Below are 19,526 nucleotides of genomic sequence, written 5' to 3'. Positions count from 1 at the left end.
GAAAGACTGTAACCTTTGTGCAGGCATTTATGCAGAGAAATACGGAAATTAAAGAAATACTTCAGCGTTTTTTTTCCAGTTTTTCTGAATTGCATGTTCTGTAATTGGACAAAAATTCTGACTTTTACTAAAGAAAAAAACAAAACAGACATTTAGTCAAAACTAATTAAAATGGGCAGTTGAGAGCTTGAAAGCAAATATTGAATTCCATCAATAAAAGTTAAAATATGTGAACAAATCTTTTTGAAACTGCAATGGTTACATTATAAAGTTCTTAGTATGAGGCAGGCATAAAATTACTTTTTAATAAGAATAACTGGAACAATCTTTTTAATCACTGAATAATATATAATGTTTAGAATATTTCTTATTGTGAGAATATTATACATTACATGCAAATTAATTCTCAATAAAACTGGATTTTATTGGCAAATTAAAATTCTTACTAGTTAAAACGTGATGAGAACAATATGATTTAAAGCTTGAAATTAGTAAAGAATGTCTAGAAGTTAGAAATTAAATAGTCAGTTTATTCTGGACATATAATATATATATATAAAAAAAAAAAAAACCTAGACTTTTTCTGCAGTAACACTCCTGTTATTTCTTTCTTTTAAAAATTCACAAAAGTAATAACTTCTGTAATAATATTGTGCTACGAGGTATGTCTATTAAATAACAAGACTGATATAATAACTTATCTTTATTTATATGCATGCCAGTTTTAATGCTTGTCCCATTCAATATACACCCCATTCACACTTAAACACCGCTGCAATCTTGTTTTCCACTGGTCAAAGGCATGGAGCAGATCATTTTTCGTCAGCTTTTTTATAACTTGTGCCATTTTCATCTTTACTGCATCAGTTGACTAAACATGTGTTCCTCTTAGTAACGATTTCACTTTAAAGAAAAGAAAAAAGTCACATGGTGCTAAATTCATCGCATATTGAGGATGTTAGCTTGCACATTGTCTTCATTAAGAATGAAACCAATTTTTTCACAGTTCTGCCCTTTTTTCTGATTCTTTCTCTCAGCTTTGTCAAAACGTCCTTATAATAATGCTGGTTCACTGTTCTGTCTTCTGGACAGAACAGTCTTTTTGTACTATCTGTTTAATGTTTTCCACATTTTCTTCGGTTCTTAAAGTGGAAGGTCGTCCATGGCGTTCATCATCATTCACATTTTCATTTCCTTCACTGAATCTTTTGTGTCACTCAAACACATGGGCATGAGACTCAGTTTTTCCCGTAAACCTCAGTAAGCATTTGAAAAGATTCTGTTGGTATTTTGTTAAATTGTACAAAAAAATTTCAATTGACAAATTGCTCGACTTTTAAACTTAGCATTTTCCTGCACATATTAGACAACTAAACTAATTTTAAATGACGGCTGACGATCAACTGAACGGCTGAGAGTGTTGATATCCATCATGCAGTTTAAGACATGTTCAAAGTCACCATTCAAGTGTTCACAATCAGTTCTCCCTTCTTTGTCTAAGAGTTAGGAACACAGTCTCATTATTTTATAGATATACCTCGCATATTGACTACAAATAAAAATAAATTCTCTCTGTGGAAAAAAGTACTCTGATCTTCAAAAATTGACCTATACAAATAGCAAAAAGCTTCAGTAATAATAAAAAAATAGTAATAATAAATTTGTTTTAATCGCAAATAATATACATACATATACAGTATATTAATACCAACTACACTTTACAATCGTTACCTGCATTTCTTTTCTCAGTGTAGGGAATTGTTACAGCTCTTGTTTTTGCTAATCACCCATATGCTCCATATACAGTGGATATAGATCAAGCTGAAAATTGCCGGAGTACAAACACTACAGTTTTTTTTTTTCGCTCTAATCACCAACAAATTGTGTTGAGTGCATTGACTATAAATCAGACTAAAGTTCTGTAGCAAGAGATAAAGCAGGAGTTAGAGGCATAGAGAAAGAGAGAGAAAGCAAGGGAGAGAGAGGGAGAAAGAGAATGAATGAGAGAAAGGTGGCGAGAGGATATTTGGAAGGTTAAGGTATCTCACATTAATGCCTCCTGATAAATGAGTCATATTTTACATTTTCTACTTTGCTTTAAGCGCACGCCTCAGTGAGCACAGAACGAACTTACAGGTGCAGTCACATTTCTCAGGGACATGGCACTTTATTTCTGAGACAGCAAATCTTTCTTTTGCTTTTAACGGTACATAAATTACCACAGAAAAGAACCTACTGTGCCAAATTTTCAGGAAAAAAGTGATTCTGTACGTGGAGCAAAGTGTCCAGTCTACTACTGCAATGTCATTCACACTTCTCCACATTATTTGGAAGATTGTAGCTTTGGTTCTTGCTGCAGTGCTAATGAGTGTGTTTGCGTTTGTGTCTGCAGTGCTGTTTGATGACTGTGAGGGGAGTAAGGACGTGGCATTTGAAGTGTCCAACCCTGACTTCATGATAGACCAGGACATGAATCTGGCCCCGAGACGAGATGTAGCCGACAGTGGGACGGTGATATTAATTCACTGGCACAGTGGCCACGCTGATGACACAGCACAGGTGGACATAATTGGGGCACCATCCCAATCTACCCATACACTCAGGGTAAGTGAGTGCATTTGTGTATGTCTGTCTGTCTTTTGTGTCACTTTACATAATATGTTGGCAAGAAATCAATGCTGGGCATGTATAAACTTAGTATTAATGTGTAATGCTATGTGAAGTGGCATTTTGTTTTTATTATTCTCTGACTTTACTTTTTAAATGTATTTGTTTTTAGTGTACTGTCTGCCATACAACTGTTATACCACTCTCAGCAAAATTCTTACTTCATAGGGCTGTATAAACTCCATAAAATCCCTATATGACATAACTGACACACGTGACCTATGCTCAGTTCAATTCAATATTTCACTAAACAGGTTAATAGAATTTTAGATATACATGTATTTTAATACCGAAAAAGAGACCCAGAGTGTGACAACCGCAGTTGACCCATAGGAACAACCCAGATGTGGATGCTGTTTTTTCTGCCATGTTTGGATTATAAATTATTACAGTGCACAGGTGTAGGAGATTGAAGGTGTGTTGAAGGTTATGTGTAAATAGCGTCAATAAAAGCACTAGGATTGATCACATCAATTTTTAAAACTATAGTATTAAGGAAAGATTATCCACTGAAGCAAGGGTAAGTATTGAGCATATGCTTTTTTTTTTTTTTTTTTTTTTTTTTTAAGTCTTTAAGGTATCCACGTGGTGACTGTTTACAGGGGCAAAAACTGAGTCACAGAATTTTCCAAGCAGAAGTAAAGCATCAGGATGAATCAGACAGGTCCGAAGGGTGAGATGAGCCACAGCAGTAGATGTGTTTCATGATAAGGCATCACATCAGATTAGGCAGGAAAAGAACATGTATAGCTTGACAAGAGAGAGAGAGGGAGAGAGAGAGAGAGAGAGAGAGAGAGAGAGAGAGAGAGCACAGACTATTATTCTACAGAGTATACACTGTGAGAGAGTAATACAATAAAAAGAGCTAGTAGATAGCACAGGTATAATACTACATACATACATTTTGACGATATAACAGTCTTTCAGTCTTTCGTTTCGATACACATGTGTACCAAATGCAATCCTTTTTATGTACAGAACAGAATCTATTAAGTGGCGACCTGCAAGTTTGTTTAGTCTCCGCCTCGCACATTGAGCGCATTTTTTAATTACTATTATTAAACTTGAAAACATACAACAATGCCAGGGGTATAAAATTGAGCATGAAAACGCTAAAGAATCCATAGCACTAGAGTTAGGATTTTATGTCCAGCTTCAAGAATTTCACTTAAAATGAGAAAATCTTGACAATTCCACATATTAAGGAAGTGAATGAATGAAGTAAAATATTATGCTGAAATAAGTAGAACAGTTGAGTTTATCATATAATTTAGAAAATGTAATATTAAATGTAACACACACACACACACACACACATCTATATTGGGTCTAACAAATCCAAACTATTAAATTAAATTTTTTTAATCATTTAATTGTATTTACTCCGTTTAATTTGTAGCAATTTAATTAATTACCTGATTTAATCATTTATAATAAAAGTGTTAGGAGGTGTAATATTATTTTATAACATTTTATAAAAAACTAAATAGGACAAATCTAATTGATGCAATCATCAATTAGATTTGTCCTATTTAGTTTTTTATAAAATGTTATAAAATAATATTACTATAAAATATTACACTAAAATTGAACCGAACCGTTATTTAAAAATTGAGGTACAAACCGAATAGTGAATTTTGTGTACTTTTACACCCCCTATCAGGTACTGATGTAGGGTGAGGCAGTCTGAGGTTCAGTCAGCGTTCTAATTCATCACAAAGGTGTTCAGTTGGGTTGAGATCAGAGCTTTATCCAACGCGTCCCATTACAGAGAGAGGCATTTTGCATATGGAGGGTTAATACAATTTTACTGAAGCAAGCTCCAAACTTCTATACCACAACTACAACTGTGCCACCTACATCATCTGGAGCAGTTCAGAATTAATATCTGTCTGATAACATGATAAAAACATAAAAAAGTTAATTAAATACAACCTACTTACCAGAAATGCATACTCATAATTTGCACCGCTCCTCAGAGTCACATATTCACGTATTCATTCATGGTACGGCTCGTATTCACTGATCTGGAAGTGGAGAACAAACCCTTTCCCGGGCTGAGACAAGCTAGCTAGCTTTAGAGTTGGCAGACCTCTCCTCACAATGTCTAGCTTTTATAGAAAATAGATTTTTTATTATGTCCGGGACCAAATTAATTTCTCTTCCTCTGTATGCATAAAATGTCTAACTCTAATGCTAATCTAGTGGTTCTTAACCTTGTTGGAGGTACTGAACCCCACCAGTTTCATATGCGCATCCACCGAACCCTTCCAATGATGGCCAATGATGGCGTGTCATCAAGAATCATATGAGTCGGGTGTGTGTCTTGACCTCCGCCGAACCCCTGAGACTGACTCACCGAACCCCTGAGGTTCGATCGAACCCAGGTTAAGAACCACTGCTCTAATGTATTAATGTGTGAAGCATGCTATAGACATGTTTTTTCAGTCAAACTTGGCTGTAACAGTTGACCAAAAAATCAGAGGACATAAAACTGCTGATGCCAGCTAGCTTGAAATCTAATTGGTTAAACAGAGCTATTTCTTAAGGAGATGATGGTAAAAAGGCCAGCAGTACAGAATTTGAAGGCCCTGGGCAGATAAGATTGAAATGGCAGCACATAGAGGCTGAAATCTGATTGGACAAAAAATTCTAACATCCACATACACGTACTGGAAGCAGTGCAGCCAAGAGAACTACGAAATGAATAGAATAAACTGTTGGGAATAAATTAATTAAATTTCATGAAACAAATATTAGAATTTAGGTTGTAAATATAGGTCAGTGTTTCTGATAGTGTTCAGGCCAGCAGAGAAGGCTTTGCTGGCCCTGACGGCCCACAACGGGAAAGGTCACTTTTGTCCAGATAGTGTAGGTTGGGTCGAGCTGATTTTTGCTTATAAGGTTTACATCGAAATCAGTGTAAATAAGAGAATTGTGTAGATGTGATATACTGTAACTACATACATTCTAAGTCACATTTTAGAAAAGCTGAACCATATGCCAACAAAAATCCTATCTATTAGTGCTCAAGCTGCATCAAAAGACAAAGTAACACACTAAGAGGAAAATACTCTCTTCTGTCTATGAGCTCACAGAAGACTGTGATTGTCTATTGACAGAAGAGAGAGTATGACATATTACAGAATGGCTGTAAAGTTGCTGCGAATGGAACTCAAGATCTACTGATGACAGAGCCAACACATTTATTTAGCATCATTTCGGATTCCATCATAATGATCCGAGTTATAGGATCATTTGTACAATTGGAATTTGCAACATTTCCATATACAGTAGATAAATGTAGTCAGTAATCACAATCTTTATCATCTAATCAACTCTACAGGTTTATATTATAATTCTTGGCTCCACATTCGCTCCCCAGTTCTGGGTTTGTTTTTCCTATGTGCGAAGTTTGCATTTTCTTGCCATGTTCATGTGAGTTTCCTCTAGGTTCTCTGTTTTCCTTCATGTACTTCGAACACATGTATAAAATTTAACCCTGACACAGGAATTCAGAACATGATATATTGAGTATAGTTTAAATCTAGGAAACATTTTCTATTATTTCTCATTATTAAAATATTATATAGGAAATATAACGCCATGTAGCACATTTCGATAAATATTTATTAAAGTTTAAATATATTCAGTTGCAGACCATTTTGCTTTTTTCCAGACAAAACCAGCATCCAGGGTCAAGCCTGAAATGAATAAAATATTTGTAGAAAAGTTGAAATATGAAGAAATATATAACGTGTGCTTTTACATCCAGGATATTTTTGCAGTGAGAATAAAGTGAAAGAAGGGTTGAATGAATCCGTGAAGATAAATCATATCAGATCATTTTCCATCTGTGATGTGGTATATCAATCAAGGGAATTCCTGTGAAAAAACAATGCTTAAGGGAAAAATGGAAAAGATAAAACGAACAATAACCTAGTTGCAGAAGTGTGCACATCCATTTGTAATAGGGAATGCGACTGAGCTCAGAATTAACCAATTACATTCAAAATCATGTTCGAAAGCAAATTACCATACAGCTGTCATAACTGTGGTTAACCCCCCAAGAGAAGTCTGCAATTTCTGTAAGAATATTTTGGACATTTCCTTGGTTTCATTTGACTGCTGAAGTAATGGTCCTTAACGTGCTTGCAAAGCATGTATAGGATCTAAGTTTAGGCAAAAAAAAGGTATTGATTAGGAAAAGGGTACAAAAGAATTCAAAAGACATTCGCTATACCCTGTAGACTATTATTAATGCATGACAAGACATTACCAAGAACAGGACTGTGTATGCAATTTTCCAAAAGGGATGAAAAGACATGAAAAAGCATTAAACATTCAACATTCAACATTAAAGGAGCTGCTGAAATATCAGGCAAGTACTGGTCCCAGAATGTGATAGCTCTTGTATTCTTCACAGGTGTAGAATATGTGGTTATTGGGTATGGTGGCTAGATGGACGCTCTAAAGCTCTAGTCAAGAGAGAGGGAATCATGGATTGCACCAGAGGCCAATTTATTTTGGCACAAAACCTGCAAGGCCTCGGTTAGACAGCTGAAAATGAAGAAAAATTTTACCTTCCAGTACGATAACGAGCCAAAGCACAAAATCCAAGTCAACAAAAAAATGGATTCTGGAAAAAAAAGACAAGGACTAACATTTTGAAATGACTCAGTGAAAGCCAAGATGGTACGGAAAACCTGTGGAATGTCTTGCTCAGGAGCTGTCTTTATAATCTAGTGAAATTGTTTAGTGCTTTATTATAAGCAAAAGTATGCTTTAATTAGGTATTAGATAAGGGGTGTGCATGAGATGCAATAGGGGGTTTACTAGTAGCTACTACAAGTATTTTTGCTTCCTGTTTTTCCTTGAAGCATTGCTTGTTTTCACTTTAATTTTGTTGTTTGCTATAACAAATTACAGGCACTACAAATCTTACATGATTTATATTTTAATATTATGGTTTAATATTTTATATCACAAAAACCTGAAGGATCTCGAGTCTGTTTAGTATTGCAGTACAAAATGGTACATTGTTTAGTTTCATAGTAGAATTTAAATATTGTTTTTTATATTTGTTATTTTTTGTTCCCTGACTTCCTGTGTATTACTGTTTATTACCTACATTCAATGATGTGCATGACAGCTTACACTCACTAATCGGTATCAGGAACTCTGGGAACTGTACTCATACTAGCTACCGTTGCTCTCAAAACCGCTTTATTTTTTCATGGCATGGATTCCACAAGATTTTGGAAACACTTCTCTGCGATATTGTTCCATGTTGATTTCATCATGCTTTCAGGCTGTGATTCTTCCATTCTAAAACATCCCAAAGGTGTTTCCAGTAGATTCAGATTCAGTGGTCCAGGGTTTGATGCACGTTGTGCATTCTGAGATGTTTTTCTGCTCTCCACAATTGTAAGAGTGGCTGTTTGTGTTATTGTAGGTTTTCTGTCAGCTCTATTCAGTCTGGCCAATCTCCAAAGACCTCTCACATCAACAAGGTGTCTTCAGGACTGCCCAGGAGATCAGCAGTTATGTTTAGAAAGACTAGCCTGCCTGGTGAATTGTGCCACATTTCTAATTCTTGATGTTTACATTACCTGACCTTTCTGACCCACATCAGTATAAATGTATCTATTGCACTGCTGCTACATGTTTTACGTGTAGTACAGGTGTACAGGTATGACATACTAGTAGAAGCGTGGAGATGTTTAGGAGAGATGGCAGTGGAGTTTTTTACAAGATTGTTTAACAAGATTCTGGAAGGTCCAATGCATGAGGAATGGAGAAGGAGTGTGCTGGTAACAATTTTTAAGAATAAGAGAAATCTGCAGTTACTGCAGGGGAATAAAGTTGATCAACAAACCATGAAGTTATGGGAAAGAGTAGTGGAAGCCAGGCTGAGGGAAAGAGGTGACCATCTGTGAGCAACAGGATGTTTTTATGCCGAGGAAGAGCACCACAGATGCATTGTTTGCTTTGAAAATGTTGATGGAGAAGTATAAAGAAGGTCAGAAGGAGTTGCATTGTGTGCTTGTGGATTTAGAGAAAGAGTACGACAGAGTGCCAAGAGAGGAGTTGTGGTATTGTATGAGGAAGTCAGGTGTGTCAGAGAAGTATGTGCCGGTGGTGCAGGACATGTATCGGCTCTGAGTCCTTTTCTGTTTGCAGTGGTAATGGACAGGCTGACGAATGAGGTCAGACAGGAGTCTCCTTGGACTATGATGTTTACGGATGATATTGTGATTTGGGGTGTGAGTAGAGAGCAGGTGGAGAAGAGCCTGGAGAGGTGGAGATATGCACTGGAGGGAATGAAACTCAGTAGGAGTAAGACAAAATACATGTGTGTAAATCAGAGGGAGGGCAGTGGAGTTGTGCGGTTGCAGGGAGAAGAGCTGGAGAAGGTGGAGGAATTCAGGTACCTGGGGTCAACAGTGCAAAGTAATGGAGAGTGTGTTAGAGAAGTGAAGAAAAGAGTGCAGGCAGGTTGGAGTGGGTGGAGAAGAGTGGCAGGAGTGATTTGTGATAGAAAGGTAAAAGTGCAAGAGTGAAAGGAAAAGTTTATAGGACTGTGGTGAGACCTGCGATGTTGTATGGTTTAGAGACAGTGGCATTGACTAAAAGACAGGAGGTGGAGGTGGAGCTGGACGTAGCAGAGCTGAAGATGTTAAGGTTTTCATTTGGAGTGATGAGGATGTACAGGATTAGAAACGAGTTTATTAGAGTGACAGCGCATGTAGGACGTTTTGGAGACAAGGTAAGGAAGACATGATTGAGATGGTTTGGACATGTGCAGATGAGGCACATTGGGTATATCGGTAGAAGAATGCTGTGGATGAAGCTGCCAGGAAGGAGGATAAGAAGAAGGCCAAGGAGGAGGTTTATGGATGTGGTGAGGGAAGACATGCAGGTAGTTAGTTTGAAAGAGGCGGATGTAGGGGACAGGGGGATATGAAGACAGATGATCCATTGTGGCGACTCCTAATGGGAACAGCCGACTAACGTGATATTTGAATAGTTAATCAATAATATTAAATAAAAACAAAATAAGTAATTTTATATGATCATGAATTGCTCATGCAAGCTTCATACACCTTTGTGAACACCCTTACATAAAGTGTTACCACTCATTTATTTACATTTCTATGCAGTCTTTCTCTTTCTGGAGAACACCCCCATGCTGGGTAGCACGTTACAGACTTTGGGCGAAGCCTTTCCCAGTGTTGTGCACTCACACTGCTCTTGTCTGCCATGATGAAAAGATTTCCCAGGCCTGTCATTCCTTGACTCATACCAACTATCACCCGTGTCTTTCCGGTGCTGTTTCTGTATCTTTAGGTCTAATAAGAGGGTGCTAGAGCTTCTGGTGTGTCACCATTCCTGCTGTTGTTTACTCTATTCTCAGCCTATCATTCTCCTGGTCTGCATGGGGTGCTCTGTACTGTAGAGTAAAAATGAATTAAACCTCTTTCATTATAACAGTATAATGTTAATGCAGATTTGGAAAGACATTAGTGCTAGTGCAATCCCACTCGCGTGTTTGAAAGGATTGCCATCTCTCTTGTCCCACTTTGAATTGCTCTTACAGGGAGCTCAGTGCAGTTTTCGCATATTGAAGTTTGCACACAATGGCACAATTCAGAATGGTGCAGTGAAGAGCGAGCAGCTTGGAGCATGGGGCTTTTTGCACCTTGCTGTGATTTCCATGTATCCACTTGTGGCGACAATAGCATCGACTGAGGGATTTCCAGAAGAGCTTTATTGGAATAGTCACGCTTGAAGAGGCAGAATCAAGGTGTGTGTGGTGGGGGTGCGGGTGATGCTCATTATGGATCATTTGGCCTGTAATCTCCGTCAGGCTAAATAGGAGAAAAAAGTAAATAAACGTGGAAAAGCACCGAGCCTGAAGCCACTAGCCTGCACTTCAGCTGGGGACCTCACAGTTGTTTTTGTTGAGAGAATAAATGCAGCATTTGCTTTATTTGTCAGTTTTATTGCATGTTGATTATTGATAAGTGTGAGAGGAAATGGGAAAAATGTTTTTATTGGCCCCAGAGGCCAGCGTGGTCATGGGAGCTGCTGAAGAGGCAGCGTGCTGATAAATGGAGGCTATTATGTGAAGTCTTATATTTCACAGCATAATTCACAGCCTTGTGCACACGATCGATATACGAATTAATGAAAGAGCAGATTTCAATAGGAAATGGATGCAGGGGATATGGCTTACTGTTGCTTTTCATTTTGCTTGTTTTTTTGTTTTTTTTTGGTCACCTTGCCTTTCGAGGTAAGAAAATAGAAAGCAGAAAGCAAGTGTATCGCAAAACTTTAATCTAGGAACAAAATACTCTTTGTGCATTGGTAGACTTTTGCTGCGGAGATCTGACGTGTATTTTCCTTTTTGCTTTTGATTTGGTTTTGGTTTTGGAGAATTGGTACCTCGTTAGATGCGATGAGGTTATAATGATTAAGATTTTTCATTTCTTCAATTCGAGGATTGTCCACTATTTTAAATGTTTGCCATTTGTTCTCTTTTTTAAATACATATAATGCTATGTGAAGCCTTTATCTTTAATTCATGTTTGTGGTTTGAGGATTGAGTGTAAAACTGTACACATGCAGAAATCCAGAAAGTGAAGGAGTGATGGAGACGTGCTACTCTGTTAAAACTACACAGTATTAAAAAAAATAAACAAATAAATAAAAAAATAAAAAAATTATATATATATATATATATATATATATATATATATATATATATATATATATATATATATATATATATATATATATATAAATATATATATATATATATATATATATATATATATATATATATATATACACAAAGGCTACTGTACCAAACATTAACATTGACTTTCTCAGGTGTTCAAATACTTATTTGCAGCTGTATCATACAATTAAATAGTTAAAAAATCATACATTGTGATTTCTGAATTTTTTTTTTAGATTATGTCTCTCACAGTGGATATGCACCTACGATGACAATTTCAGACCCCTCCATGATTTCTAAGTGGGAGAACTTGCAAAATAGTAGGGTGTTCAAATACTTATTTTCCTCACTGTATATATATATATATATATATATATATATATAAAATACTTATTTTACAAATACTTATTTTCCTCACTGTATATATATATATATATATATATATATATATATATATATATATATATATATATATATATATATATATATATATATACAGTGAGGAAAATAAGTATTTGAACACCCTGCTATTTTGCAAGTTCTCCCACTTAGAAATCATGGAGGGGTCTAAAATTTGTATGATACAGCTGCAAATAAGTATTTGAACACCTGTCTATCAGCTAGAATTCTGACCCTCAACGACCTGTTAGTCCGCCTTTTAAATGTCCACCTCCACTACATTTATTATCCTAAATTAGATGCACCTGTTTGAGGTCATTAGCTGCATAAAGACACCTGTCCACCCCATACAATCAGTAAGAATTCAACTACTAATATGGCAAAGACCAAAGAGCTGTCCAAAGACACTAGAGACAAAATTATACACCTCCACAAGGCTGGAAAGAGCTACGGGGAAATTGCCAAGCAGCTTGGTGAAAAAAGGCCCACTGTTGGAGCAATCATTAGAAAATGGAAGAAGCTAAACATGACTGTCAATCTCCTTCGGACTGGGGCTCCATGCAAGATCTCACCTCGTGGGGTCTCAATGATCCTAAGGAAGGTGAGAAATCAACCCAGAACTACACGGGAGGAGCTGGTCAATGACCTGAAAAGAGCTGGGACCACCGTTTCCAAGGTTAGTGTTGGTAATACACTAAGACGTCATGGTTTGAAATCAAGCATGGCACGGAAGGTTCCCCTGCTTAAACCAGCACATATCCAGGCACGTCTTAAGTTTGCCAATGACCATTTGGATGATCCAGAGGAGTCATGGGAGAAAGTCATGTGGTCAGATGAGACCAAAATAGAACTTTTGGGTCATAATTCCACTAAAGGTGTTTGGAGGAAGAAGAATGATGAGTACCATCCCAAGAACACCATCCCTACTGTGAAGCATGGGGGTGGAAGCATCATGCTTTTGGGGTGTTTTTCTGCACATGGGACAGGGCGACTGCACTGTATTAAGGAGAGGATGACCGGGGCCATGTATTGCGAGATTTTGGGGAACAACCTCCTTCCCTCAGTTAGAGCATTGATGATGGGTCGAGGCTGGGTCTTCCAACATGACAATGACCCGAAGCACACAGCCAGGATAACCAAGGAGTGGCTCTGTAAGTAACATATCAAGGTTCTGGCATGGTCTAGCCAGTCTCCAGACCTAAACCCAATAGAGAATCTTTGGAGGGAGCTCAAACTCCATGTTTCTCAGCGACAGGCCAGAAACCTGACTGATCTAGAGAAGATCTGTGTGGAGGAGTGGCCAAAATCCCTCCTGCAGTGTGTGCAAACCTGGTGAAAAACTACAGGAAACGTTTGACCTCTGTAATTGCAAACAAAGGCTACTGTACCAAATATTAACATTGACTTTCTCAGGTGTTCAAAAACTTATTTGCAGCTGTATCATACAAATAAATAGTTTAAAAATCATACATTGTGATTTCTGGATTTTTTTTTTTTTTAGATTATGTCTCCTACAGTGGACATGCACCTACGATGACATTTTCAGACCCCTCCATGATTTCTAAGTGGGAGAACTTGCAAAATAGCAGGGGGTTCAAATACTTATTTTCCTCACTGTGTATATATATATATATATATATATATATATATATATATATATATATATATATATATATATATATATATATATATATACACACATATATACATACATACACTATATTGCCATAAGGGTCATAAGTATGGTATGTGCTTTTTGAGCATAGCATTCCACATTTAGTAAAAATTTGCTCTTCTTATTTCCTCCACTTTTCTGAAAAGATCTTCTACTAGATTGTAGAATGTGCTTTCGGACATTTGTGCTCTTTAGCCACAAGGGTGTTAGTAAAGTCACATTCACCCCAAAGGTGTTCAGTAGGTTTGAGGTCAGAGCTCTATAGCAGGCCACTCAAGATCTTTTTTTCCGAACCATGTAAAGCAAAATTTTATTATATCGCATTCAAAGACATCCTATACAATTGTGTGCCTCTAGCTTAGTGCTAACCACATATGGCATGAAAGGGTAGGTGTCCCAATACTTTTGGCAATATAGTGTATATAGGAAGGAAGTAAAGAGTAGAGAACGTGTAGCACAAAACCAGTCAGGAAGGAAAATGTCCGGTCATGGTCTTTCTCTAGAACTTCAGTTATTGCATAATTCCTCTTTTTTTTTTTTTATGACAGAGAGCTGGTCTAAAAGCAATCTGTATCTCATTTGTGTTCTACCTACTGTGTCTGCTGAATACTGGTGCTTCTTGGACCTAAAAATTTTAAATTTAGCATCTCGTTGCTGTCCTCCCTTCATTAGTAGAGTTTTATTACTGTATGTCAGTGTCTGTCATTGGGTTCTTAAGCTAGCTTCACTGTCACTCCCTATGTCGATAATATGCTCCGTGGCAGCTGTTATAAAACGCTCAAATGTTCTTGCTGTCTCTCTCTGCATAAGTGTATACGTTTATTAGGGGTGGGATGCTGTACTCAGGTATCTTATAGTCTGCAATGCAAAACCAGTTCATTTTGATGTTCTAGCACCACTACGCTCTGCAGAGACATGTCAGAAATAACTAATGACACATCTCAAAATAGGACCAAGCAGAGAAGTGGCGGAATCAACAAGGACAGGATACTCATTTCTGTGTTCTGAATTCTGATGACAAAGAAAATCCTAAAGAGCATCCTGTCTTCTGTAGTTCTTCTCTTCTCTATCAATGTGCTCTGATAGCTCATCTTATGAGTGACAGGATGTGGTGGACATTTTTTTTTTTTACTCTCTGCATCCTTTAATCATAGCTAAGCACCATGTAATACTTCCTTTCTAAGCTTGAGCTATTTTTAATATGACATTTCCTCTAAGGAGTGAAAATACGCATCTTGTTTCATTCCTGTCATCCTTATCAAATTGTTGGTTGTCTCTGAATAGATCATTTTGGAGTTTTGTGGAACAGGAATTAATGGTCGTAAGAAAAAATAAATTAAAAAAGCAGAATAAATTAAAGAGGCATAAAAGAGTGGGCAGACCTGCTAACAATTTTTGGTTTTGGTCATTATGAGAATGCTTTTTTTTTTTCCAAGAATGTTCCCAAAATATACATTTGTAGGGTTAGATTTTGGTTATAAACATAAAGCTCTCAAGATAACCATGTTCTGTATAGGTTCTCTTTAGGTTGTTAAAAAAACATACGTGCAACACTCTGGAAGGTTAGTTTTGATTACAAAAAACTAGTCTGTGTTTTGAAGAGAGACTGTAAAATTCGTCCAGTGACATCAGATGATTATACAGAGTAACACACTCGTAACATTTGATCTTCATTATAAGAAGTGACAAAATAAAAAGCAGATAAATGAAGCATACATTGTACTATGAACATAAAAGATACATAAGGAAAGACACATAAGGAAGAAACTACAAATGTAAATGTTTTAATTTATTCTTTTTTTAATACTGTTTTATTGTTTAAAGTGTTTGATATTCAGAGGAAACATAGTATGAATCCAGCAGGACATTACAGATTTAAAGCAAAAAAGAAAAAACACTAATGCAGACCTCATGATAAAAGATATGAACTTTCAGAGTTGAGGTATTGATTGATTTTACATCCTTCCTATCTTATACTACAGCCTGCTGTCTTGAAGTGGGAGGTCTTAAACCATATGACCTCCAAGCTCTATTTGCATCCAGACAGTTCACACACACACACACACACACACACACACACACACACACACACACACACACACACACACACACACACACAAACACACACGTCCTCTTTTAAAAGGAATTTGGCTGATTTTGTTACAGAAAAGATGAATTGTAACACACTTGAGCATAGTGCTTAGCAGTGTTTAAGGTTAAGTGCTAGTGTTATAATTAGTAGCTCCATACAGAAGAAGATGAATGCGACTTCTAAGTGCTGCAGCTACATATCAGAAAGAAGCACACATATGTGCTGTATGTACATGTTTTTCATTTGGGAATTAGCAACAGATGGAGTGTATTACAGGTTTAACTTCTTAAAAAAGATGTAGCCATTTGTGGAACCATGATGAAATTAAAGAGGTGCGCATTGCGGCCAGAGAGACGCTGCTAATCTCCACACCTCCTCTGTATCTGTTATTAATGAGACCTCCGAGTCGGTCCAAAAGCAGGCGAAGAGCTGAAGCCCAACTGATTGTGCCACTGTAATTTATGAACAGGAAACATTAAAGATTCATGACTATCTTTTCTCTGGGATGTCAGCTCGTGTCAGGAGGCGCTATTCATCAGCTGGAGAAGGAGAGCAGAGCGGAGCGGAAATGAATGTCTGAAGCTTGTAGTCCTGAGACGGGAGCAGGAGCGCATGCCGATCTGTCCTTGAAGATGTGGGAGGGAAGGAGATGTGAGAAGGTTCATTACTCAGTAACAGTGGCGAGGTTGTCTATGCCTCCAATAAGGAGGGAGGGAGGGAGGGAGGGAGGGAGAGGGAGAGAGAGAGAGAGAGAGAGAGAGAGAGAGAGAGAGATGTGTTTTAAAGTTTCATTGCTCCAGGATTTGCTCATTTCTCTAACAAAAATGTTTCATCTCAACTAGAGTAGCCATCACTCTCTCCCTTGCACCTTTTATCCAGCTGATGAAAATAACATAAACTCCCATTATGGGAAGAGATATTGCTTAATTTTCCAAGGACGCAAGGATGAAATAGCAGCTAAGGTGAATTGCATTTCAGGACTGATGCTGTGCCATTCAAGCATGTCATTTAGCCCAGGCCAACTAAGGGACAGAGAATGCCTCTCAGCCAATCACGCAACATTACACGGCTATGATTAAGCGTGTGATTTGTATAGATGTAATAACCAAAGGCGGGTAAAGAAGGAGGAAGCATTCTGCAATGTACCACTCAGCAGCCCCCGGGACTTTTTATGTGACATTTGAAATGTGAACACTGCTCTTGAGGGGTAGCCTATTAGGAGAGCAGGGGCTAGATTGTTTAGGCCGGATGCATTGTGTCTTGTTTCCATGTCGTATTGGGCATTGGACCTGCCCTCTGTGCGTCTTCTGCTGAGCAGCACTGGGGCGACAACGTGTTGGGGTGACAGCATGGGGCGCTGTAAACAAATCGCTTCACTTCTCCACCTCCACCAACTCTACTCTCTCTGTCATCCTGACAGCCTCTGGGCTCTGGCAGCCTGGCATACTGCTGCAGCCAGGTGCAGTCTCACAGCAAGGACAAAAGCCACCCAGCTACCAATGCGAATGAAAGCTCAGCTCCAGAGATGCTGTTGTTTTCCCTCTCAAATAATGTTTTTTTTTTTTTTTTTTTCAGTGACAATAAATGGGCTGTCATGGTTTTTATTTTTTTTTATTTATTTTTGCTTCCTCAGCATGGATGTCGGGTTTGCTGTGCTTTTGTGAACAACAGGAATATGGGTACGCAAGATACTGAAAGAGCAGAAGATAGACCCAAAGCCAGAAGATATTTATAAAGATCTGCTGTTTTTTTGTTTTTAGACAGCAAAGATGAAACAATAAAACGGAACAGAAATGAACAGTAAAGCCAGAGATGTATTTTTTTCCCCTGACATTTTGCTTTAGTCCCGCACTCTGTTTGTAACAACAAATTACTGTTTGTACCAGCAACTTACTCAACTGACTTTCTATCCTGTTTTCTCCTGACTGCACTGACACTTCTGTGCTGTTTGGTATAATAAGTGCCAGTGCATGCTGGGAGCTGTGTGAGGTTTGTTCTGACTAGCTGCATAAAAGTGAGCTCAGGAAACACCTGCCAACAAGCAGATGTACCTGCATGAATAGACACAATTATCCGCCATATCATTACTTTGATTTTTGGGTAATTGTATGTTTACTGATATCATGCATTCTGCTTCTGCTTTATGCTTTCTGTCTCTTGTTGTGTAATTAATAATAGCACGGTGCTACTATGGACCCTGACACTAAAACTAATTGTTTTTTCCTCAAATAAGAGCTTTGTTTTATCATCTTTACTCTTGTTAATGACCCAGTGAGTCCTTATTCCCTAGAGATTGAGGTCATCCTATAACAAAGCACTTCCATTACAATATAAATATTTCACCAGAAGATAAAGATGACAGATAAATATCAGAATGATGTTGTATCAAGTTTTGTTGATTGTGCTGTTGACCATATAATGAAGTTTTTTCTCAATTGCTAACACACTATATCTTAGCTTAAATCTAATTTAGACCCGTTTTTTGTAATAGAGATGTGAATTGAGTTCACTGGTGTTCTCTATGTAGTGGAGTAGTCTTTGTGTTTGCTAGGTTTTGTGTGTTATCTGAAGCTGAAGTTTGATTCTGATGCAAGAGAAATTGTTTTATACCTTTAAGAAAATGGTTACTTGTAACCTGTGTTAGCAACAAGATAACTTTCTTTCGGCTTTTCCCGTTAGTGGTCACCACAACGGATCCTCCGCATGTTCGATTTGGCACATGTTTTACGCTGGATGCCTTTCCTAATGCAACCCTCCCCAATTTATCCGTGGTTGGGACCGGCACTGAGAGTGGCTGGGGTTACAACAAGAAAACTCTAATAAAAAATTATATTTTACAGAAGTAAGAGTACTATTGAATAAAAGGCTCTGCCCTGTTATACAATAGCTACCAAACAGGGAGGGTGAATATTAACACATACATCCTCTGAAAAATATGAAGCCAGACAACTACCTCTTTTCAAACTGCTCCATCACAGAGCTGTTTTATTCATCAATGCATTAAAATGTACATGATTTACCAGGTCCTTCCGGTGCAGCATATTTAATCCTGGCCACACATACGCAGAAAGTTCTAGAGGTAAAAAAAAAAATAATTGCAGGTAAACTGATTATGAGGTGCTCCAATTTCACTTATTTTCAGTCATGTCAGCAAAACTGACAGGGTAATTGCTGACTTCGGTGCTTACAAGCAGGTTTCAGACAAATGAAATGTAAATTATAATCATAGAAAAGACACATCGAAACATTGCCTGGAAAGATGCCTTGCCATAAGATTTTTTAATGCAGTTTTGCTTAGGGAACGTGTTTGCTGAAGGTGATGAGTGACTCATCAATTGATTGAGACTTTTAGCCATTGCAGGTTTGCCAAATAGAAAAGTAAGGGTCTAATTGTGTCCACACACATAGAGCTTGCTAAATACACAGGCAATTAAATTTTTAGTCCTCTAAATCCCTCCAATCTTTTACTCAAATGATTAACAACCTGTCATTAACCAGGCTATCAATTAATTTTTATATATTACACAGATGGGTAACGAATTAAAGGAGAAACCGGTAGTGCCCTAATGCTGTGGCAAATTGATACAAAGTTCTTTAGACTGATCATCTTGATCTTATGATGGAATATTTCTATTCTGAAGGGAGTGGTTAGTTTTAAGGATCACACTGCAAACATGTACAAGGCATGAGAACTGCTAAATAGTTTACCAGATATAATGATACGTTTAAAAAGACAGAGCATGTTGGAAATTAGATTATTTCCTGCTTAATAAGTGATGGTTTGAAGGATCTCTTATCAAGCATTTGCTGGTTAATAATAGTCCACATATTACACATGACTCAGTTTCAGTGGTTGATGATGAAGTGTAGTTTGAGTCCATAATCCTGACAATTAGTTAACCTTTAAATCTATGCAAACTCAAAGCATCAGACTTTGTTCCTTGTTGACT

General features: G+C 37.4%; 1 protein-coding gene across 1 annotated transcript in view; it reads left to right on the top strand.

Moving 5' to 3' along the window:
- cdh13 (cadherin 13, H-cadherin (heart)) overlaps window positions 1–19,526 on the top strand; it is a 313,054-nt gene that overhangs the window by 47,465 nt on the left and 246,063 nt on the right. Inside the window, exon 2 of the mRNA XM_083551942.1 lies at window positions 2,393–2,604. Within this exon, the coding sequence (XP_083408068.1) occupies window positions 2,455–2,604 (150 nt within the window). The 5' untranslated portion in view covers window positions 2,393–2,454. The remainder of the gene's footprint in view (window positions 1–2,392; window positions 2,605–19,526) is intronic.

The sequence above is a fragment of the Silurus aristotelis genome (assembly GCF_946808225.1).
Source record: "Silurus aristotelis genome assembly, chromosome: 10".
Lineage (NCBI taxonomy): Eukaryota > Metazoa > Chordata > Actinopteri > Siluriformes > Siluridae > Silurus > Silurus aristotelis.
Note: the sequence above shows the minus strand (reverse complement) of the source record. Positions and strands in the feature narration are given on the sequence as shown.